Genomic DNA, 24,728 nt, shown 5'->3' on the forward strand with positions numbered 1-24,728 from the left:
ACCTTCCCGCAGCGGCGGCGGTTAAGTTGAAGAAGAATGTTCCGCAAGGCACGGCGCGTGAATGTGCGGAAGCGGAACGAGTCCGAGGACGACGACGAAGAGCGAGATGAAGCGTTGCCGTCTCAACCGCCGCCGCCGCCAGGAGGTGATGGGCCTGCGGCAGAGCCTGAGCTGCCAGCCCCTAAGCCACCGCTGCTGCCTCTTCCGACCGGCTGCGTCCCTCTGGTCTCCCCCGCCTCCTCTGCCCCGTCCTCCGGCGGAGGCTTCGCGTTTAGCAGCCCTGAGGTGGTGGGTCGGGGAGGCCCCAATTTGCCGGCCCCGGAATTGCAGCCGCCGCAACCCCCGATGGCGCTTGTCCCGCCGCCGCCGCCGCCTTCGCAGCAGCTGCCATTGGGAAACAACGGGCTGTCTGCTGTTTCTAAGCCGAAGGAGCGGAAAAAGGGCAAAGAATGGGGACCCGCGCCTGGGGTGCCCCGCGGAAGCCGCAACCTGCTCAGCTTCCAGGACGAGGAAGAGGGTAAGCAGCACGCGTCGACCCGGCTCCTTTTCTTTTTTCCTCCGGGGCCTAGTGCTTCATTTCTTTTTCTCCCTCGCCCTCCACCCCGCATACGAGCGCTTTTGCTGGTCACATTAAAACTCGACGAACTCGTTATTCGGAGGTACAGGTGGTCCCTGACTTACAACATTTCATATAGTGACTGTTCGAAGTTACAACGCCACTAAAAAAAAGTGACCTATGTCCGCTTCCACACTTAACGACCATTTCAGTATCCTCATGGGCACGTCATCAAAACTCAGACACTTGCCAGTTGACTCATATTTGTGATGGTCTCAGCATCCCAGGGCCATCTGATCACCTTTTGTGACCTGACCAGCAACCAAATTCACTTAACCATGTTACTAAATTAACAACTGCAGTGATTCACTTAACAACTGTGGCAAGAAATGTCGTAAAATGGGGCAAAACTCACTTAAATGTCTCACTGAACGACAAAAATGTTGGTCTCAATTGTAGTCAAGGACTACCGGTATTAGATTCTCCAAATACGCCACATCAACTACTGACTTTTCCCTTATACTTATTTGAAACTTGGTGTTTTTCCAAGCTAAGTTTCCTCTACTTAGAAGCATTCCCATTCAGAAAACAGCACAATTTATGGAAATGTTTAAGTTTTGCAGACTTTCTCCCAGGCTAGGAATTAATTAAGCAGCCTGTTAGCAGGGAATTCTGGGAGTTGGTTCACACATCTTAATTGCCAAATTTGAAAAATACTGATCTACAGTATATGGACCTTCCTTCTCCAGGCCGGTGCCTTCTAAAACATTCAGCTGTGGTTCATATACCTCCCAATAATATGTCCGCTACAGGGAGACACAGTTCAAAGTGTTTAGAATTGTAAGGTGTGGAGAAAAACTCTGTCATCATGTATGCGTATAGCAATATTTGGGATTTATTATGCCTCAAATGTATGAGAATTGTTTTATAGTGTGTGGAAAAGAGGTGGCAAATTCTAGTAGGTGTATGCAAATAAAGGATTGAACTTGATTGGATTTTGCTGTATTGTCTCAGGCCTGATAAATACAGAATGAAGCAAAATATTTTAACATTGGACATATTGACGGATATTTTTGAACAGCGGATCCAGAAGTTACTTGTCTGAAAGTGGATCTAAAAATAACAGGCTGCAAGAATTCTATTGAAAAAGATGTTACATTGGACATACAAAAGAAACCACCTCATGTCTTAATAATTAAAAGATAAACAAAAATAAACCAAGAAAGTGACCTGGGTAATTTTTCTGTATTGGATTCACAAAAGAGACTTATTAAGCTTCAAAGAATTTTGCGAGAAGGGATAAAGAAAAAAAGGAAAAGAAATCAAGTTCTAAGCCATTATTTGAAGGGAGTAAGGATCAAGATTGTTAAAAGGAATATAAATAAAGTTGGCTTATTTGATCAACTTAAAATAGATATGTTGTTATTTCTGGTAATCCTCAATGGATTTATTGTCCTGGCTTATGTTTCTAGGCTTTGCTCAATAAAGTTCTGTTAGATCTGATGTTTCCGTATTAGCTGTCAGTAACCTGATATATCCTGAAAAGTGTGTTCTCTACATTCCTTAATCTCTTTAGGTTAGGCAAGTAGGAACTGAAGAAGTAACCTTTTTTGTTGTGGGATCCATTTTAAGAATCCTGCTTCTCTACTGTAAACAACATCCAAAATAATCATTTAAGTACTATATTTTTTTAAAATTATATAACTTTTGGTGGGTTGTACTAAACAAGAGTCAAAGCAATTGTTAGTAAATTTTTCAATTTCAAAAGTTTCTCGTGAAGAGCCATGAAGATGATTTTCCAGATATTTTATAGCAGTGTTGGCGAACCTTTTCGGCACCAGGTGCCAAAACGGGAGTGCCCGCCCACCTGCCAAAAACCAGAAGCGCAGCTGCCTGGTGTGCATGCGCGCACCGGGAAAATAATCTTCCGGTTTCATGTGTGCTCAAAGACCAGCTGGCCGGTGCGCATGCACATGCCGGAAACCGGAAGAGTGTCAATGAAGCACCATTGAGAACAAGCCAGCGCAGCCCCCCTCCCACTACTTCTACCAAGGGAGCGTGACTGCTTCCCGGCCGGCACAGCTCTTACCCTGGTGCCGGACAGATGTTCCTCCTGCGCAAACTCAGCTCCTGCGCAGCCCCGCCGCCCCAGAAGAGCAGCAGTGGCAGTCACAGGGTGAGGGGCAGGAACGACCGGCTGGCCCCCGCAGCCACTCCCCACCAGCAAACTGGGCCCTTGGCGGCATCTTCATGCATGAGGAGCTGCACTCTCCTCCATCCCTCCTGGGGCAGCTCGTCTCCATGATCGTGGCTCCTCTTCCTCCTTGCTGCTCCAGCATCCCAGCCAGAAGCGGCAGTACAAGAACGCCGCTGTCCCTTCGATCCTGGCGGCGGCAGGAGCAGTGGGTGGGGCGGGTGGCCGCCCAGCCAGCAAATGCTGCCCTGTGCACCCGAGCTGGCCAAGTGCTCTGGACCGCAGATGCGCATTGGTGCTGCGGGCTGGAGGGCTGGGGCCGCACAAGAAGCCCGCTTGGGGGAGAAGAGAGGGAAGCCCTGGCCCGCCCGTCCTGGCCGACAGCTCTGCTCCCCTAGGAAGTGACCGCCCATCTTTGGACACGCGATCCATTGCCCGTTGCTCTTCCGGGTTCCGGCGCGCTAGCCAGCTGATCTTCACAGTGCCAGAAACCGGAAGAGAAGTCGCACATGCGTGCGCCGGGAAGATGATATTATAGTTTCAGGTGCGCACATGTGCACCAGAAAATCAGGTGGCCGGTGCACACTGGGAACCGGAAGATTATCATCTCGGCAACATGCATACGCACTGGGCGATGGCCGTTCCAAGTTCCGGTGCTCCTGCACGTATGAATACCAGCTGGCCCATGCGCCAGAACCCGCAAGAGCAACGGACGACGGCCCACATGCCCAGAGAGATGGCTCTGTGTGCCACTTCCGGCACGCGTGACATAGGTTCGCCGTCATTGTTTTATAGCTTTATAAATACTGTCTAATTTTATTATTCACCTATTGACTAGCAATCTCGGGAGAATTAATTCTTTTTCCTCAACACCTTCTCTCCTTACCTCTACCTCTTATGCTTTCCCGTATTTATGTCTCATCTCAGTATCTATACTGGGAGAGAGACTACCAAGAGCACCTTACAGTCTCTAGTAATTTACAACCTAAAGCAGTTTAAGATAAACTGATTTAATGCAAGGAAGTGTCTTTCTTGAGTTTAGCAAATGAGAGTAGCTAATGAATCCATGTTTTACGAATTACACAAATATGAGCAAGTTTATTCTTCCCATAAAATGGATTAATTAGTTTAGAAATTTCTTTGGCTTCACACATCTCTGAATTTGTTAAAGGAAGAAAAGGATCCTTTCTTCCAGTGTTTCATATGATGGCTAGAAGGGCTCCTTGTGTTCAAAGTAAAACAGGAGCTTGTCTTTTCTAGGCTGAAAGAATAAAAATGTGATTTCTCTTAACATCTTTCTACATTAGAATAAAGGCACTACCTTTTTGCTGCACATGAGATGGATAGGGGAAGATTGCATTCTGCATGCAGCTGAGTGAGAAGTAAAGAGTGCATATATGTGATATTTGTTCTTCTGGAAATGGAACAGCTTGGAAAAGCATTGAGAGTTTCATTTCCCACTTAATCATGCTCAATCTCTAATCCCGTGTAGGCAAACCTATGGCACATGTGCCAGACGTGGAACGCAGCACCCCCTCTGATGGCACGTGAGCCATCGCCCCAGTTCAGCTCCACTTTGCATGCGCGCGTGCGCCTCCTGCCAGCCAGCTGGTTTTCAGGTCTCTGCCGTGCATGTGCGAGGGCAGAGCACGTGTGGGGGACCATGCATGCATGCACCGGCGGGGCACATGCAGGGGGCGCATCCGCATGCACAGGGGGGTGGGGCGCATGCAGGGGGCCATGCACACATTGCATTTTGGAGGTTCGGGCACACGTGCACTTTGGGCACTTGGTCCGGAAAAGGTTAGCCATCACTGCTCTAACCAGACCATGTTGTTTTGGGATAATTTGATGTACTGAAATAAAGCTTTCAAATTGAAAATGGTCTATTGTGTCCTAAGGATACTGAAACAGGCTGTTTTGCATAAAATATATCTGAAACACCTCAGTGGTTCAGCGTTTTTCTTCTGAAAAATGCTAGTCTATGCTAGAACTCTCTTGAATGTTCTGTACCTAAATCAGTGAATTTTCCACATCCCTAGTGGAAGGTTTGGCAATTCACTTGAAACATCAGTTTGCCTGGAGAAATCTGGCAGTCTGCATTCGGTCTGAGTTAGGACTTCATCCTTGCATTAGTAGTTCTGGCTTCAGAATTTCTGTTTGTTAAAATTATTAGTAGTTATTCTGCTTCAAACTTCAGAATTCAATTTTAACCATTTTAATTTATTATTTTTTTGTTTTCTCAAAGAAATCGAAGTTTTTAAAGTGAAGAAATCAAGTTACAGCAAAAAGATAGTAAAGTTGCTTAAGAAAGAATACAAAGAAGATCTTGAAAAATCAAAGACAAAACCAGAAACAAATTCTTCAGCAGATGGTAATCTTAGTTATATGTTTTAAAAATAGTTATAGTTGTCCATTAAAGATTATATCTATTTCAATCTACTGGATTTAAGAGGCTAATATGAACACTTTCAATGCACATTTAAAGATACTTAATAAATGTAACATTTGGACTGTTTTGAATAGGAAATAAGCAGCATTTTAGAAATGTTTGGGGCGCATAACAGTTGCTTTTCATTTGATTTATACCTGTCTCACCTTGTCAGGCAGGGTGAAACGGGTCAATATAAATCAAACCTTGGTTTTGTAAATTTTAGAAATGAAAAGTAGCGATTGGGAGAACTGCTTTGTCTCTTCGTATTATTATTTTGATTTTCCTCACCCTGAGTTTGTTCCCTTGTGCTGTTTCTCTATTCATCTTAGGATGCCATATAGGTATTTGTTGTCTCATGGGACTTTGAACTTTACAAGACGGGAAAGACAGGAATATGTTCATGATGTACTGGCAGTATTTTTAAAGAATATTACTGCTTAAAAAAGACAACAAATAAAATTTAGAATACCAAAATACAGAAAAAAAAACATTTTAAACATTTAAAATAAAGTTTTACACATTTTAAAACTATTACAGTTGAATGTTTAAATTGTTTAACAAAGTAGGTATTGACCACATGGCATCATAGTGTCTGGGGTTTTTCCATTGCATCAGTAAAGAGCCAATTCAAGCGTTAAGTGTGCACATTTCTTTAAACCAATCTTTGAAATTTGGTGCCTTTCTGAGAACATGTCTTTTTGTTGTAATCCAATCACAATAGAGCCATTGTTCATCAGTTGATGCATTCCAAATTTTAGGAGTATTATTCAATTCAATGACATCTTGAAATATTGGTTGCTTTGATAAACCCTTAATAAGAATACTAAGGAAGTATCATCCAAGGAGATATGCCTAATTTATATGTGGTAACATGCTTTCAAATATCTGTATAAACAGCAACTATACCAGTGGTTCTCAACCTTCCTAATGCCGCGACCCTTTAATACAGTTCCTCATGTTGTGGTGACCCCCAACCATAAAATTATTCCTAAAACCATTGAAAATATGTGTTTTCCGATGGTCTTAGGCGACCCCTGTGAAAGGGTCATTTGACCCCCAAAGGAGTCGTGACCCACAGGTTGAGAACCACTGAACTATACAGGTTTTTTTCTCCATTGGAATAGATTTGAGGCTAAATACGATAAACAATCTTTTTTTTTGTAATCCTTATAATATAGCATTAGTTAAATATACCATCAGCTGCAGTATCATTATTTGCAGTGATTCTAGGATTTCCCCCTATTTTTAATGTATATAATTTGAAAATATCATGCACACCCATTCACAAAATAAAATTGTAAATTGTAAATTATAAAGCAGACTGTATTACCTTATAATTGGGGCATAATTCCCCCAGTCATAGATATTTCTACTAATTAATTTCTGTTGCATCACATTCTGTCCAAATCAACTGGATCTCTTGCCCAAACTTTTCTGTAACAGACAATAGGGCAGAAGTCCTGATTCTACAATGGGGAGTAGGTGAAATATTTGGTTACCTTGGTGCATGCAGGCCCAAACAAATTTTCAGGAGAATTGAAATATCTCATGTTTGACAATTATTTCACTTCTGTGAAAACATATTCTAGATGAACACGTATATGCAGTATATGATATTTTAATGAATTGAATTTAATGTTTCACTGTAATGAAATGAAATGAAATGTGTAAATGTAGTATGTGTAAATAACTTTTCCATAAAGAGATTTGAAGTACTGAATAGATTCGTTTCACAGATGAACAAACTGCAGACAAACTAGGACTGTTTAAAGATATAGTTCAGGAAGATGTGACTACAAATAGTGAACAAGGAGAAGAAGAAATGGAAGTTGAAAGTGAAAAGGAAGAAGAAAAAAACAAAGCTGCAGGAGCATTTTCCAGTGCTTTGTCATCTCTAAATGTTCTTCGTCCAGGTTAGCACATTTTCCTACATATTCTTCTTTGCTTGATAGGTAAAAATAATGTAAATCAATACAGACTACAGTAATAGGGTACTTTTAGAAGAGATACTTGTTTCCAGAAAAGAAGTGTTTCTAGTTCTGTTGGTATGTTTTTCTGTGGTTTTGTCCATTTTTTAATAGTTTAAAAAGCTAAATTTTTTATTTTGGATATATTGATTTAGTTGTAATTCTGTATACAGTGGTACCTCGGTATTCATCATTAATTGGTTCTGGGAGGCACATTGAGTACCAGAAACGATGAGTACCAAACAAATTACTCCCATAAGGAACAATGTGGTGAGTCACAAGGCAGCCGACATCGACAAGTTCTAGCTTGTGTGTTGAGCAGTAGGACGAAATTTTCATGTCAAAATCTGTTAAATACCAAATTCAATCAGTTTCAAAGCTGAGTACAAGGTACCACTGTACATTTATTTGGCTGCTTGTCTCTTATTTCTTCTTTCATATCCTATAAAAAGTTACCTTTTCTGCACGAATTCATCTTTTATGTTGTATATAATTTTGTAAATTTTTGTTTCTATTCAGTGTGTTCAGAATTATTTTCTTAAATATTTTGTTTGATACTAATTTTTCTATTTTCTGATCTGATAATATGTTATCTTTTTATGACTGTTTATTCTGCAATATTAAAATAATTTTAGATCTTTATATCCACAGAGTTGCAAGTAGTGTATTAGTTCTCTATTGAAAGAGAATGAGGAAATGGCTGCTAAGGCAGAAAGCAATGGGAGAGGACAAGCTGACTGGCATTTGATGCCAGTCATGTTGATAGAAAAGTTATAGGGTCTTGCCTATTTTTCTGATGCAGATTTTCAGTTAGAGTTGCAGTGTAACAAGTAGATCCCCCGATCAGATGTAACTGCTAACTTTTAAAACATAACTCTTTTCCCCCTCAGGAGAAATTCCAGATGCTGCTTTTATTCATGCTGCTAGGAAAAAGCGCCAAATGGCTCGTGAACATGGTGACTTTCTTCCCCTTGACAATGATCCTGGTAAAGGGCGTCTTGTGAGAGAAGATGAAAATGATGCCAGTGATGATGAGGATGATGATGAGAAGCGAAGAATCGTTTTTTCAGTGAAAGAGAAGTCCCAGAGGCAAAAGATTGCAGAAGAAATAGGTAAACTTTTAAGAAGAGAAAAACAGTTAAATGAAATTACATTTCAAATATTTGCTATGACTATATAAAACATATGTTAACTCATACAGGTAGACAGAGGAAATATTCTTACCCTTCTCAGCTATTTTCCAAAAGCCTTAATCTATTTCTGAATGGGTTATTTCATACCAGGCGTTTTGATCAGGCTGGGTCACCAAAAATTAATTGAAATTTCCAGCCTTAACAGCAGATCATATTTGACAATACAACTGAATCAAACAATTCAAGGAGATGTAGATTTTGGTCTTCTGTTTTCTAATCATGGTTTGTTATATGGCTTCCTCCTGCACTATTCTCCTGTCAGCCTGAGTTAGATCCAGATATGAAAATATTTTTTTCCAGTAACTAGGATGGAATTGTAGACCGCTCTCAAAGAACCAGCCAATTGGGGAAGTTTTATACTTTTCCTTGCACAGTTACTCCTCCATGAACTTGTATGGTAGATCTTAGAAGACACTAATGGTGATAGTATGGAATGCCAGGTGTTCAGTAGACTAAAAGACAAGCATCATATCAATTTGCAGAATTATCTTAATGATTATACACACACATATACACATATACACATTTCTCTTTGGATTCTGTTATCAATGAATTTATGTCAGGACACTACAATTAATAACCCAATGTCAATAACTTGCTGTACTGGTTGTAAAATATGACACTATATAACCTACAGTGACTATGTAGAATATGAGTAGAAATTCTAGAACAGGAAATCCTTAAGGTTTTGATAAGTATCTTTGGACTTTTTAGAGCGTTGCTATCTGTGGGGACTTGTTTATATAACAATTGCTATATGAGAGAGATCTGTAATAAAGGACAGATTTACCAAAATGCAACCTATCACTTTCCCTGATGTTCTCTTCCATCCCTGTTTACCATTCCCCTTAGATAGTTATGCATACTTTGAAACAAAAGAACTGCATCTGCCTACCATTTTTATTTCAAAGAAATATTTAAAACAATAATTCAGATGAAACAGGAAGCCAGAGATGCCCTGAGTAGATGTCTAGAAGTATCTCTAGATACCAGGCCATTCTTGATATTTCTCCTTGAAAAAAGAATCACAGAGACAATAAAGCTTTCAATGTTTAATTCTGATAGTTGTACAAGTCTGTATTATTATATTTACTTGTCTTTAGGTATTGAGGGAAGTGATGATGAAGCTCTGATTGCTGGAGAACAGGATGAAGAATTAAGCCGGTGGGAGCAAGAACAGATACGGAAAGGCATTAATATACCTCAGGCACGTATTCAAATGTTTTAGGATTTGGAGCAACAGATGGTAGTTTTAGCAATAGTTGATCCAAGCTATTTGTAAAAGCAAAAGAGAAAGTTGTGAATATGTAGCAAAGGGATTTTGCCCATGAAAACTTAGGATAGACCATTTCACCCTGTCTCCTCTGTTAGGCTTACCTGAACATAGATGTTGTTGAAATCAAAAAGTTCAGTAATGTGTAATTCACTAAATAAAATTAACTCAGATTTTGTTAAAATGTACCATGTCAGATTTCCATACAGTACAATTAATAATGCTATAGGCCTGTGATGGCGAACCTATGGCATGCGGAGCCCTCTCTGCAGGCATGTGAGCCTTTGCCCAGCTCAGCTCCACTGCGCATGTGCGCGCGCTTCCTGCCAGCCAGCTGATTTTCAGTTCTGCCCTGCAAGTGGGAGACCTGATCGCATGCGTGGGGGGACCTAGCTTTCTCCTCACTTTCTGTTGCCTGTGCCTTCCCAGATCTCTCGAGATTCCCCTCCCAGTGCTGTTTTGGGAGGCGAGGCTTTTCCCCGTCCCTCCCAGCCATTTTGGGAGGCAAAAGGTTTTTTCCCCCCTCTCAGCCATTTTGGAGGCTTCCCCCCCCCCCAGCTGTTTTGGGAGGCATTGGCTTTTTTCTTCCTCCCAGCCATTTTGGAGGCTCCCCCCCCCCCGCCCCCAAGCCGTTTTGGGAGGCAAAGGCTTTTTCCCTTGGGATGTGAGGCCAAAAAGGGGAGGTCGCGTGCGCATGCGGGAGGGTCATGTATGCATGCAGGGGGGGTCATGCACATGTGCAGAGGGGCAGGGCATGTGGGAAGGACATTGCATTATGGGTGTGGGCACATGTACGCGCGCACGCTAGCGCCCGAGGAAAAAGAGGTTGGCCATCACTGCTATAGGCTCAACCAGTTGCAATATATTAAGATCACATAAAGCAATAAATTTAGATGGTACAGTACAATGTATTGTAACTTATCATTCTAGTTCAAATGGTATCTGTCCACCCATCCATTCAATATTGTGTGGGTATGTGTATTCAATATTGTATATGCTGAATACGTTGCTTGATGATGCAAAAAATCACTATATGAAGATGTTCCTGCTAATCTTGTTAGAATGGAATTTTGAAATAGATAAATTCATTTTTTTCATAACAAGCAATATAATGAGCTAAATGCCATGCAAATAAATTGCTTTATTGTCTTCAGATTAATTGATTATTAGATTTAATGGGTTTTTACTCTAATATTTTGTGCTAATTGTTTACTGTCCAGTACTAATTCTTTAGCATAAGAATCGGCAATTGGTGATCCTTAGACTAGTCTACTGGTGAATGCCATCTGCTGCTCATGTACCAGTACACCAGCAAGAAGCATAAATGGTGCATGTGATAGCAGTTCACTTCAGGAAACTTAGACAGGTAGTACATCATTCTTTACCCCCATCAAAGTGATACCCCTGTAAACTAATCGTTCACAAAGAGTACACATACAACTGGAATTTTGAAGCTTGTTTTTGCTGCTACTTTTATGCTTTATGCTTCCTAGTGATTGTTTTCAGGTGTTGCTTTCTTTGATATGTACTGCTTTGCCCAAGGAACATAATTAGATTGGTAATTTCTCACAGTAACTACTAGTTGTTTTTTAACAAATAATCTTGGTTTGTAATAGAGTTTATAGAATCCCAGTTTTTATGTCTATACATATCATATGTTTCGTTCCTGTAGGTTCAAGCAAGTCAGCCTGTTGAACTGAATAACCTCTACTACCAGAATGCTTACCAGACAATGCCTTACGGTTCATCTTATGGCATGCCTTACACATATGCTGCATATGGATCAGAGACAAAGTCTCAAAAAACAGATAACATAATACCTTTCAAAACCCCCAGTAATGAGATGGCTCCTGTTACTATTGATTTGGTAAAGAAACAGCTTAAAGACAGGTAGGGCAGATCAACTTATTAAAATGTAAGACCTGTCCTCTAGGTTTCAGTCTGGGGGGCAGATCAGAATTTCATCAACGGAAGCCCACAGACTGGATCCTGCAGTGTAAAACGTAAGAAAAACTGTTCAATAGGCTATTTGCATTACTTTTCTGGAAATGAAGCTTGAACCATTTTGAAGACTGGTACATCTTCTGTTCTTGGAAAAATAATTTTGTAACTAAGAAAAATGAAAAAAAAGTGATGTTTTCAACTTGCTTTATAATGATTGTATAAGAATTTAAGCAATTCAAACTAAGGTAAAAGTTTTAAATTCTATATTATTTTAATTGGAAATTCAAAATACTGTATAGTATACTAAATATTTGCTCATGCTTATGAATATATAACAAGTCCCTTGTTATTGTTTGAAAGTGAACAAAATTAGTAAAAAAAAAAAAAAAGATAAATGAAAGGTTAGCTATTTGCAAACTTGATGTTAACCTCCAAGAAGTTGCCTTTCATGATTTTTGTGTGCTTCTCTGATTTCTACTGAGACCATCAGGAATTAAGGGTCCTGAGTACTATGCCAAAGTGATACTTCTGTAGGTAAGATACCATATGAGAAAGTAATAGCAGAAGTAGCCAAAACTATTTCTGTCTTTATTTAAATCATGTAGTTTATCTGAGCGGTTAAACCATAATTCACTGTATGTCAAAAATCACTGGATTATATCCATCATAACTGAGAATAGGTGACAGCAGAGTAGTAAATATGAAGGATATTTGCTGAATGGAGATAGAAATAACAGAATCATGTATTGAGTATATAGCTTTTAGGTTAGTCGCTGTTTTAAAGGAACACAAATGTCTTGAATGTCTATGGAGATTCTCAAGTTATTCAGGTCATGGTTGTCCCAAAGGTGCTTTTTCAAAATGCAACTGGACTTTTTTTTTTCTTGAAGATGTTTTGTTTCTCATCCAAGAAATTTGCCTTTTGAAAAAACACTTTTGGACAATAGCCTTAAAATAGCAGATATGAGGTATTCTACTATGAAACTATAGTTTTCCTGTTTCAGAAAACTCTTCCCACAATTAATCTTTTGTGAGGTCTTGTTTTATTTATTTAATAAAACAGAATAAATCATAAAAGTTAATTAAAAAGAAAAATGCAATTACAGCAAGATAAATTATTAAAAAATTAATCTTGGAAGATCCTACAAGATTCTTCATATAAAAAGTTGTGATTCTAGCAACTTACATGACAAGTAAAAAACAAATTTGTAATAGAAATAAGGAATGTGCTTTGTCTCCTGACAGCAACCTTGTCATTGTTAGGATTGTTTCTTGTTATACAACCCCCCACCCCCACCCCCCATGTGTATATACTGTAACTTATACTTTGGATATAAACGTGTGTGTTCTTGACCTTTAGGTTGGAGTCACTGAAAGAATTTCACAAAGCGAATCAACAACAACACGAGAGGCATCAGCAAAACCGTGATGATTCTATCAAGACAATTGAAAGATTAGAAGGGTCTTCTGGGGGTATTGGTGAACGGTATAAATTTCTGCAAGAAATGCGAGGGTATGTCCAAGACTTGCTTGAGTGTTTCAGTGAAAAGGTAAGAATGCAAAATATATCCCATCTTTTTCAGTAACGAAGTTTACTCTGTGCTCAAACATGTTGTCTTATACATGCCAGTGAAAGCACATGTTTGAAGATTTGGCTTTAAAGGTGGTAAAAAAGCATAGTAAGTTAACTTTTGGAATAGTTCTTGAAACAGAAGATAAGCTTTTGATACCAGCTTTATAATTCTTAGAAGATATCTTCTTCCAGAAAACCATTGTAATTCACAATTATGCTCCAATACTTTTTTAATTACATTTTGCAGTTTTTGAGGTATTACAAGGTAATTATAGGAAAACTTTGGATCCAAATAAATGGTGTATGCACCAATTATTTACAATTAGAATTAGTAACTTCAGTTTCATGCCAATTTCACATGTTGGTTTTCCAAAGAGAGTTATAGATTGTAAAATATACAATTATTCTGTGCCTCTTGTTCTGAAGTCTGACACTTTGTGTCAAATACCATTCGACACTTCCAAAACTTTATTTCACCTAGTTTAGTATATATCTATACTGTTTAATTGATATTGTGGTTGTTGAAGGATGCCTATTTGTCAAAGTTCACAACTATTTGCGCACTGTGTAAGTCCTATTACATATCATTTACTTCTGCATAAATATGCATAGGTTTGCACTGTAAGCTTAAAGCTTTAAAAAAGTCCAAAAACTAAAGTTATTTTTAAAGAAGTCTTGCTCTGAAGATAATTGGAGCCTGATTAAAACTTTAAGCTGTCTATGCAGAGCCCTACCTAATATCATGTGCACACACACACATATTCATGTGATGTAATAAGTATATAGGTAGTCCTTGCTTACAAATGGTCAAAGTTATGGGGGACACTTTCCCTCCCCAAAGCTAGTTATGCCTTGGTCCCAAAGTTATAGCCACTGAAGTATCTCCACAGTTGTTTGCCTTTATAACCGATCACAGGGATGCTGTAGTGCTCCCCTGTCTTATCTCCCTTCCATCTCCCACACTGGGTGTCACAGACTTTGGACCTGCTTCCCACCCATTGGGGCCTCACACTCTCTTGTTCACCTTTCAAAGGATTCCAGAGCCCGGTTTAGGGAAGGAGGATAGGCTGCTCCGTTGCTGGAACACTGCAGAGCTCCTGTTAGGAAAGCATAGTAAGCGGCTCTGTTGCTAGGCCATGCAGTGCAATCCTGGAAGCAGACATCATTTCCTGAGCAGCTGCATTGAATTGTGGCTGCTCAGGAAATGGCCGCTTCTGGGATTGCATTTTATGAACTAGCAATAGAATGGCCTGCCCTTCTTCCCTAAACTGATGTGGAAGAAGGTGTGAGGCCCAGTGGGGTGGGAAGCAAGTCCAAGGCCTAAGTGAACCCCAGGGGACAGGAAGCAGAACACTGGGTGCCTCAGGATGGGGGAAGCCTTAGAGGCCCGAGACAGGGCTTGTACTAGATGTCCGAAGGCCTCCTTGGGGCCTCTGAGGCACCCCATGTTCTGTTTAATGACCCACGCATTTGTTTTAACAATTGCATTAGGAAGAGCAGGGATGGGGTTGTAAATGAAGCAATCGCCTCATTTAACAGCTGTCATGACATCAGTTTGTAATGGGCAGGTTCCATTACAGTCATGAATCAAGGTCTAGTTACTAATAATCTCATATTTTTTATAATACAAAAAGTATAATATATATTATACTTTAGTATATATTGTTTCAGTTCTTTTCTGCTAGTACAAAATGGAAAACAGTTTTCATCTTTGTGTGTCAAATCTAATATTTTGATTTTCTATGTGTAAATTACTTCAGACATATTTTCACAATTCCCTACTGGGAATGCTTGCACTACTAAATACTTGTGCAGTTGATAGCTGAACATGTAACTGCTACTGGAAGATTTCTTTATACTTAGTTTTAAATTGAATACTATTTACTGTAATTTGATTATGTGTTACTGCAGCAAACTGTTTATACTGCTAAATATAAACATAATAATACACAATCAAAATGAATAAGAATTTTTAATTTTTATCTCTGTGTATTAAATCTATTTTTTCCTGTTGAAATTTAATATCTTGGTTATGTGCAAGGACAGTTCAGTCTAACGTTTGTACTTAGGGGGGATATATATCAATGAAATACTTAAATCACAACAGGCCTAACAATAACATTAGAGAGTAAAATCCACTATAACAAAATAAAAACATTTCTTAGATTCCATAATCTTGACATAAGCAGTGCTTATTAAGCATACAACTTGCAAATCATTTCTCTTTAGTCCAAAAATGGGAGGTCTTCCCCCTCACCCCAAATTTCCATGATTTCTCTTTCTTTACTTTCATTCCGAACCTCACATGTCTTACTGTTAGAAAACATCTTGAAAACCTTTGGAGAAGACTTTTGGGAGATTGAAAAAGAAAGAAAGGAGACAAATACTCTGTTAATGAAAAATAGATGCATCTGTAATGTAATTTATAAGATTGGTTTAGAAAATAAAACCATTCATACAGCAGGAGCCAAAATAAAAACAAAAGAAAATTTGAACAGGCAGATCTGTTTTTTTTTCCTTACCAGATACTCAGTATACATCGATGTTTCTGTTTGAATGTGTATATGATTATGGTATATTATAAATACTTATTTTTTTCCCCCAGGGGAGAATCAGCAGGATTATCTAATTTTGCCAACATTCATCCAGATTTTTATATTATATTAATTTTACAATTATTAGTCTATAGATTATGGATTTACAAAGAATTCTTTTGCCATAATTTAACTTTCAAATCTTACCAGAAAATCGGAAAGAAGACCATGGGCATAGTTAAACTATTTTCTATAGAAGCATCTGCTAAATAAACTTATTGTAGTTATCAGTAGAATTTACACTGATCCTAAAAAATATGTATGATTTAGACTGTTTCAGTGATACCATTCTTAGATAATAAGTTCTTTATACATCACAACATTGTTGTGTATTATGGATTGTGAGGTGCCTGTGGGACAGTTTTCTCACAAAAAGAATTTCTGTAGGTGGAACAATAGTGGGTTATGCATCAGTTGTGTTGCTCTCTTCCCATATTTCTTTCATTTTCTTCTTCCTTGGATTGGCAAAATTCAAATTGAGAGGCAAGGGGAAAAAAATCTTAAATTATTTTTGAATTTTAAGTCTTATTCAAGGCAGCAAGGGTAACATTTGTGAAAATATAAAGTATATCCATGTGATTTGGATTATTTGATAACCTGTTTTAGCAGATCATATTTCAGTTCCTAGTGGCAACATAGATAAGAATAGACTACTAATACTAAAATAGTATTACAGCAACAGTGAAATCTTGGGATCTAGTGTGAACACTAGATTTGGTAGATACTTTTTGATAGATTGTAATTGTAAGTGATCTTCAGTGTTTTGCACTTACTCAGGTTTCTGGTTACTTAAAATATTTTCACTGGTTCACAACTTATTTTTCCTTTTTTTAAAAAAAGTTCACTAATGAAAAATGCTCCTTGTCAGAGTAAGAAATTTTCTGTTTTCAAATTCATATTTTACCCATTTTCTTTGGGTAAAAAGTTGTCTTTGCTACTTCCTTTTATAACAAAATCCTTGTGTGTTAATAGCTTAACTAGCTTTCTGAATCCTGGTATCAAACTCCATATTATAATATAAACAGTGTTATTAATGTATCAGTTAACATTGTTGTAACCATTTGAAAATATTGGTTTGATTAAATTGGTAGAAGAGAAGAAACGGAGACAGATTCAAGTAACAACAAATGGGCTTATAAAAATTTAAATGTAGCTGTCTGAAAATTGAAGAGAGTATTGTTTCCCTATAAAAGCTTACAGAAATAAATTCTAATTTTCTCAGCATCATTGTCAATTTTCAGAAAACAAGAATCTCACATTTTTCCCACCTCCCCTTTTATTTTTAGGTATTATTGAAACTTCATTTTAATATTAGAAACTTTTTTTTATACCAGTAGTAACATACATAGGAATATCTGTTTCTAAATAAATTCCATTAAAAGAAATAACCTTCAAATAAGTATGTTCCAATCCAGGTATTAGATTATAGTCATGTCAACTTTAAGTAAACTTCCTTCATTAGTGCCTGAAAACTGCTGATAAACATCCATGCATTTTTTGGAACACTAGAGATGTGATTTGCCTTTTCTTTCTCCTGGGAATTCTTTTTTCATTTCCCAGTGTCGACTACAATCTTTAGGATATCATGTTGGTCTCCCATTCAAGTACTAACTAGACCCATCCCTGCTTAGCCTTTTGAAGATCAGCTATGAGCAGATATGTTTCCAGGGATGGTGTTTTGTGAGAGAAGACCAGGGAAGTGACAGAATTGACAGAACGCATTGCTCTATTTGAGGTAGTGAAACCTGATAGACATTTCAGAGTATTTGGAAATCCCAGCAGGCTTCTATAATGGTTTTTTGTTTTAAAATCATGAAAAAGCTTCTAAGAGACTTACATTTTATTGTGGTTTGCAATCTATTTAGTCATCTAAAAATAATCTGTCCATTTTTATATAAAGAAGCTTTGGAAACAGTGTTTTTTTCTTTCAGATTATTCCAAATTAACCATTGTTCCAATGTGGCAGATATTGAGGGCAAGCTAATGAAAATGTGTGATAGCTTTATAACTTCTCTGTATTTTTTTTGTACAGGCTTGATAGTTTGCTTCTAGTTAGGGAGCTTTAGTTTTGTTCTTTACTATTAAATATTCAGTAATTAAACGTTAATAGTAAACTGAAAGTGCAGCAGTACACTTTGGAATAGTGTGGCATCCCATACAATTAAACACTTGAAAATATTTTTATTACGAAGTATTATATTTTTACAGGTGCTCCTGATTAACGAACTTGAAACAGCAATGCACCAGCTGTACAAACAGCGCGCCTCCCGCCTTGTCCAAAGACGACAAGATGATATTAAAGATGAATCTTCGGAGTTTTCAAGCCATTCAAGTCAGTCCATCTTGAAGGTTTTTATTATTCATTAAACAACCTTGTTTACATAGTTCAGTTATAATATAAAGTGAAATTTCAAAATATGTCTTGGTTTAAATCTGATAAAAGAGAATCAGATTAAAGAAATCTGGCTCATACTTTTAAAGTACTCTTCCCAGACTTTTTTGCCATGGCTAAAAATAGGAAAAAATATTTACAAGTTAGTAACTTATATGACAATATACCATCTTACTCACCCCCCAAAAGTATTTCACAGAAAGTTATCTGAACCTGAAAATGATTAAGACTATTCTGCTAGAAGTTTTCGTTTCAGTAATACTGGTTTCTGATGCTTTAAAACAAACACAAAAGGTACAGTTTGTCATATCTTCCTATTTTTAAACATTAGTGCTAACCTGTTTTGTTTTAAATAAATTCATATTACACAATTTTGCTTGGACTAATTTATAAAATAAATGCTGCAAAATTTCCATTAAAAATGAATGTAACCTCTCCTATGAAATCTCATGCTTTCATTGGTAGAAGACTATGTTTGCTAGGTAAACTACATTCATCCAAGAATCCTCCCACATTTCAGACATTTTATTGCTTTCACACGTGGCAAACATCAGATATCAAGTTGCATTCTGTTTCAATGCTAATTGTCTTAACTTCAGCTGAAAATGTATTAATTCCTGTTGCTCATTAAATGTTATTCAGCAGGATATGGAAAAATTATTCTTTATGAAAATGCTGAACACTATTTAAAAAATACAAACATAGACTTAAAAAGTATTGTTAAATATTCTGTTTACCATTTAGAAGTTCTAAATGGTGTGATAAAACATTTAAAACTTTGCTGATAAGATTGAAGAAAGTTCAATATTTTTAGTATCCATCCAAAAATGAAATTCACTTGACACCATTTTTTCTATATAAGAATGGGTAAGAAGTAGTATAATCAAACTTAATAGATGTATGCACGTATGTTGACATTTGTTAAACATCTATGAAACTGCAACACATGCACACACACACAATATTACTTTACCTTACAAAGATGCAGTCCTAATTTCAGTGTTTGTACACTTACAGATAAAGCACTGATGGCACCAAACCTTGATTCTTTCGGGCGAGATAGAACCCTCTACCAAGAACATGTAAAAAGACGGACTGCAGAAAGGGAAGCTAGAAGGTAGTAAACCATTACAAGGGTTTTAAAGGGTGATTCTTACAGTCTATGATATATTGTTCTTGATCATTGACCAACTCTCATCAGCTCCAGACAGCCTAGAAGTTTTAAAAGATAGGAAGGGCTGCAGATTCTTCTCCATTATAGTATACAATACATTTTTGGTGTGTAACTATTCCAAATGGTAACTTTCTTTAAAAAGAGTATTTTTTTTCTTTTGAATTTGCAAAATGGGAAATAAATGCACAATCAGAAGTATATTTATTTATTTATTTATGTAATTTATATGCCGCCCTTCTCCCGAAGGACTCCAGGCAGCTTACAAAGAAAACATTAAACAAATTCGAAAATTACATAAAAAATTAAAATCCAATTAAAAATTAATTAAAATTATTTCAGTGTAAAAATCCCGCAACGGGTCAGCCCATTTGATGAAAAGATGTCAGTTATATATCAGTAGCCTGTTAGTTGTACTGTTTGGATCATGCACAGAATAGTAGTGAAGCAGTTGCTAGGGATGGAAAATTACAGGGTAGTATATGAATAGTCTCAACTAAAAGAAAAGGGGGAAATAGTAAAATATTCAAGGTTTATAATTGCATAATATATTTTTTGTGATACATAATATTTTTGTGAGCCTTTGATTGATATCCGAGAGCCACACTTCAGAATACTAGAATAAAGAATTAAGCAGAAACATGTCAAAATTTATTTTTAATTAAATTTCCCTTGGGAATAGTTTTAAAAAACTGATGTGGTGGCTACAAAGGCTTTGGCTGAAGGTTGTATATTCCATTTCACTTTATGGTGGATGGGTTAAATATATTTCTGCTTCAAATGAAAAGGGCAAGGCATATTTGCCCATACAATATTACACCTCCTTTGTTACTAGGAAGTTACTTCAATTCAGCAACCACTCATTTATTCTTTGTAACAGAGCTCGTCGTAGACTTGCCAGAGAGCAGTCTGGGAAAATGGCCGATCACCTTGAGGGTCTTTCTAGTGATGATGAAGAAACCTCAACAGACACAACAAACTTCAACATGGAACGAGGTTAGATGGTTCATCTTAATGATAGAAATAGTAATTTTTGAAATACAGTGTTTTGTAGAAAACTTTTGAGCAGATTAATGGCATGGTTTAATATAAGATCTGAAGGGAAAAAATTAAATTCTAGTTTACTATTATTATTTTAGCTTTGAGGTAATAGTGTCCTTGACTTGCTGAAATATAGGATAGTGTAGGATATGCTTTTATTCTCTTTCATAAGTGACCATTGTAGGGAGCTAAAAGTACTAATTCCTCTTGGCAGTAGCAAAAACCAGATTTACTGAAAAGTACGTTTATTCTCTTCATGTTCTTAACTCAAATTTTTGTGAGTGACTAAGAAAAGTAATGACAGGATACCCTTAGGTCTTTTTTGGAATTTGTTACATATTAAAAATAGAATATGTAGTTTATTAAAAATATATTTGTTTAGAGAGAGAACTTAGTTAGAACCTTGCTTCCATGAGATAATCTTTCAGATCATTATCATATCATAATTGTTTGATAAGTAATCATCCATACAAAATAAATCACAAGATCTGTTCACAAATTTAAGCCAGCAGGTTAAATAATTGTTTAAAACCAGCTGGAAAGAAAATCCCAAAAATATTATTAAATATAGAGAGAAGCTAGAATAAAGCATTCAAATTGTTAAGAATCTTTTGTTACATTTTCCTTACTTGTTTGATTGGTAATGAGGATTAATTCAATTTATAGAGCTGACTGTGTGGGCAACTTCCAATTAAAACATAGATAATATCAAAACAGAAGCAACCATGCAAACAATGCAAAACAAAAATATGGAATGCTTCATGAATTTGATATAGTTAGTATATTAGATTACAGAAACATATCCTACAATAAACCAGAAAAACAGGAGATGAACTCTTTTTAAAATATTTTTTAAAAAATTCTATCCTAGATCGCATTTTGAAGGAGTCCAGCAAAGTTTTTGAGGATGTATTAGAAAACTTCTCCTCCATTGACTATATTAAGTCACAATTTGAAGCCTGGCGTTCTAAGTATTTGTCTTCATATAAGGATGCTTATATTGGCCTTTGCTTACCCAAGCTGTTAAATCCTTTAATAAGACTTCAGTTACTTACCTGGAATCCTTTGGAGGTAAGAGCAAGTTAAAAGTTAGTCTGTTTAACAAGGTAGAAAGTTAAGTATAAATTAATACTATAAACATATGAAATTATTCTTAATTGACAAGTTGTTACTCATGAGCATTTAGATTGGGCCTATAGTGTACATTTCTGCTTTAATGCTGATGTGCCATTTTTAAAGTATTTTAGTAGTTTAATTACTTGATAAATGTCAAAATGGTATGAGGTATAACATCTTAACAGCTTCATCAGTATACTTTGAAAATATTTATGGTATTGCAGTGAGGGAAATGTATATCAGGACAAGATTGGTAGCGTCTGCTGTTTCTGACTTAGATATATTAACAAAATAGTTCAGGAAAGGGGTGTGTGTGTGGAAGACTTCTGGCCTTCCAGATAGTACTAAATTACAACATCAGTAGCTCAGCCAGGAAGGCCAGTGATGAGGAATGTAAGATTGTGGTGTCATAAAAAACACAGATGTCTTATTTCTATGAACAAGTAAGAGAGTCTACCAGTAGAATTTGTTGTGCTGACATTCAAGACATCCTGAGAGTGAAGCCCACAGCCAAAAGATGTACATTGGTGAATGTATGGGATTGTTTATACATCTCAAGCTTAAACACACTTGACACATATAGCATTTATTTTTTAATAGGACAAATGTCAAGATTTTGAAAGTATGCTGTGGTTTGAATCCCTGCTATTTTATGGATGTGAAGAATATGACCAGGAGAAAGATGATGCTGATGTTTCATTGTTGCCTACTATTGTTGAAAGAGTGGTTTTACCAAAATTAACAGGTACTTTGTATAGTATTTAATTAAAATATTTTTTTTATTTTCCAAGGTACAATTAATTGTATTTTGAGAAGTACTAATTTTTCTTCTTTATTAGTGCTGGCTGAAAATGTATGGGACCCCTTTTCTGCAACCCAAACATCCAGGATGATTGCTATTACCCAGAAACTAATTAATGGATATCCTACAGTAGTACATGCAGAAAACAAAAATACACAGGTGACAAAAAAAATTACTTAACTTTTTTGGATTCATGACTTTCGATATATTGCTTCAATTACTAGTATTGAATTATAATTTTCATGATGCTTCTGTGTCTTCAAAGACCTAAATTCAGATAGGATATGTTCTTGCTTCACATATGAGTAGAACAGAGTAACTTAGTGTTTTGAATCTAACATCCATGAAAAGAAAATAGATTGTGATTTCTCCATATGCTGTCTTGAAATCCAGAACAAAAAACTGGGATATGTGTGATGTGACACTTAAGATTCTGAATTAGGAGTGGGAAAACTTAGGTTCTATTGCACATCCCACACATGAAAACTCACTGGGTGATTTGGGCCAGTCCCTCTTCATAAAACCTGCACAGAGTTTTTATTGGGAAATTAGAAAGAGGAAGTGCTATGAAAAGTGGGATATAATTTTTTTCCTCAGATTTGAGTGAGTTGCATCCAAATGTACAACCTTTTTACTGTAGTCGTTAAGGGACTCACATGGTCATTAAGTGAATCTGACTTCCCTCATTGACTTTGCTTCTTGGAAGCGTCCTGGCAAGGTCCCAAATGGTGATCGCATGACCCTGGAACACTGTTATAAATATGCGCCAGTTGCCAAGAAACCAAATTTAATCATGACTGTGGGAATGATGAGACAGTTGTATGTGTGAGGACTTATTATAAGTCACTTTTCAGCACTGTTGTAACTTTGAAGAGTTGTTAAACAAATGGTCATATATTGAGGATTACTTGTAGTGAGAACTAGTGCCAGTCTTAGATGAGATCTTTATTAATTACTTCTAGTAACTTGTTGCTGAAAGAATTTCCATGAACAATCTTAATGGAAAATACTGTTAAAACAAAGTAGGTTCTTAATTAAAGTAATGTACAGCTAATGTAGAGAAGAATACTTGGTCAAGTTTGGACTAAAATGCATTATAAAAATATTGTTTTAACATAATCTATATTAACTTTCAGACATTACTCAAAGCCCTCTTACTTAGAATGAGGCGAACTTTAGATGATGATGTGTTCATGCCACTTTATCCCAAAAGGTAAACTTTCTAGTCTAGTCTGTTATTTCAGAATCATTTACCTTTGTAATAATGTAACATGTTGACAACTCTTCTATGCTTATTGAAACATCTTTTGTATTTCAGTGTTTTAGAGAACAAGAACTCTGGTCCTTACTTGTTTTTCCAACGCCAATTTTGGTCTTCAGTTAAGGTAAACTAACAAAGAAATAAAATTAATCCAACTGATTTTTCCCCAAATGGATGAGTTGATTTGCTTGATTTTGGAGTGAAGTGAATTGGAACTCTTTGGAATTGGAATACCTTTGAGATCTTGTATCGCTATGAAATTTAGCTAATCTTTACTGTGAATTGTACCAAAAGGCTGTGATTCTGAAAAGCTATGCATGTGACCAAAGCTTTCTGAATGATGAAAAGAGCAATGAATCAATGTTACATAGTTTGAGAATATTGTATAGGCAAAGAAGATGGATTTGGAAATGACATTCTATACCTGAAACATGAAAAACTAAATATAAAAGTATTCACATTCAGAATATACTAAATATAACCAAAAAGTAACAGTGAGTCACTTTTACAAAGTATAAGATATTTGTAACTACTAGTACATAATGAATTTCCTATTTATCAATTGTGGAACTTTATACAATTTTTTAACCTTTTAATTCTGGAAACCAGTTAGCACTTAGGTTGGTATTTCCTAATAGAAATAAATTACTGATTTAAGCATCTACGTAACTTTATGGTTGACCAAAGTTACTATTTGGTTTATTACCAATTATTGGTAATTATTACCGATTACTACTATGTTTCGCTAGCAGATACTGATAAAATTTCATGTTTTATAGCAGACCATTTCACACAAATGGGTTGTTGCTGGAAGAATTTTTATTAAAATGGGACATAGTCAATTGAATTGTAGCATATTGCTCTCCTTTTAGACAGTAAGCAGCTTTGAGAACATTCTAATTTTGGCTGATTGCTTTCATATATTCTACAAGTAATATTTCATTTAAAATGTTTGTGTTAATTACGAATAATAGCAGCAAATATTGATACAGTTCTATGGCTTTGCTATTTATGTTAAATTTTTCTATTTCTATAGCTATTGGGAAACTTTCTGCAGTGGTATGGAATATTCTCCAACAAAACATTACAAGAATTATCAATAGATAGTTTGCTAAATAGATACATTCTTATGGCTTTCCAGAATTCTGAGTATGGAGATGATAGCATTAAGAAAGCTCAAAGTGTAAGTAAATGTGTTTTAAATTTCACTTCATTTT

General features: G+C 36.5%; 1 protein-coding gene across 1 annotated transcript in view; it reads left to right on the plus strand.

Annotated features, from left to right (window-relative positions):
* Positions 1-24,728, plus strand: part of PAXBP1 (PAX3 and PAX7 binding protein 1) — a 29,056-nt gene continuing 4,328 nt past the window's right edge. Inside the window, exons 1-16 of the mRNA XM_070942613.1 lie at positions 1-517; positions 4,999-5,124; positions 6,921-7,097; positions 8,042-8,263; positions 9,448-9,551; positions 11,290-11,507; positions 12,922-13,111; positions 17,937-18,060; positions 19,138-19,237; positions 20,172-20,287; positions 21,204-21,403; positions 22,049-22,193; positions 22,288-22,409; positions 23,387-23,463; positions 23,569-23,635; positions 24,548-24,694. Coding sequence (XP_070798714.1) covers positions 37-517; positions 4,999-5,124; positions 6,921-7,097; positions 8,042-8,263; positions 9,448-9,551; positions 11,290-11,507; positions 12,922-13,111; positions 17,937-18,060; positions 19,138-19,237; positions 20,172-20,287; positions 21,204-21,403; positions 22,049-22,193; positions 22,288-22,409; positions 23,387-23,463; positions 23,569-23,635; positions 24,548-24,694 — 2,616 coding nt within the window. The 5' untranslated portion in view covers positions 1-36. The remainder of the gene's footprint in view (positions 518-4,998; positions 5,125-6,920; positions 7,098-8,041; positions 8,264-9,447; positions 9,552-11,289; positions 11,508-12,921; positions 13,112-17,936; positions 18,061-19,137; positions 19,238-20,171; positions 20,288-21,203; positions 21,404-22,048; positions 22,194-22,287; positions 22,410-23,386; positions 23,464-23,568; positions 23,636-24,547; positions 24,695-24,728) is intronic.

The sequence above is a fragment of the Pituophis catenifer genome, unplaced genomic scaffold (genome assembly GCF_029215685.1).
Source record: "Pituophis catenifer annectens isolate HBS135680 unplaced genomic scaffold, rPitCat1.0.hap2 SCAF_4, whole genome shotgun sequence".
Taxonomy (NCBI): domain Eukaryota; kingdom Metazoa; phylum Chordata; class Lepidosauria; order Squamata; family Colubridae; genus Pituophis; species Pituophis catenifer.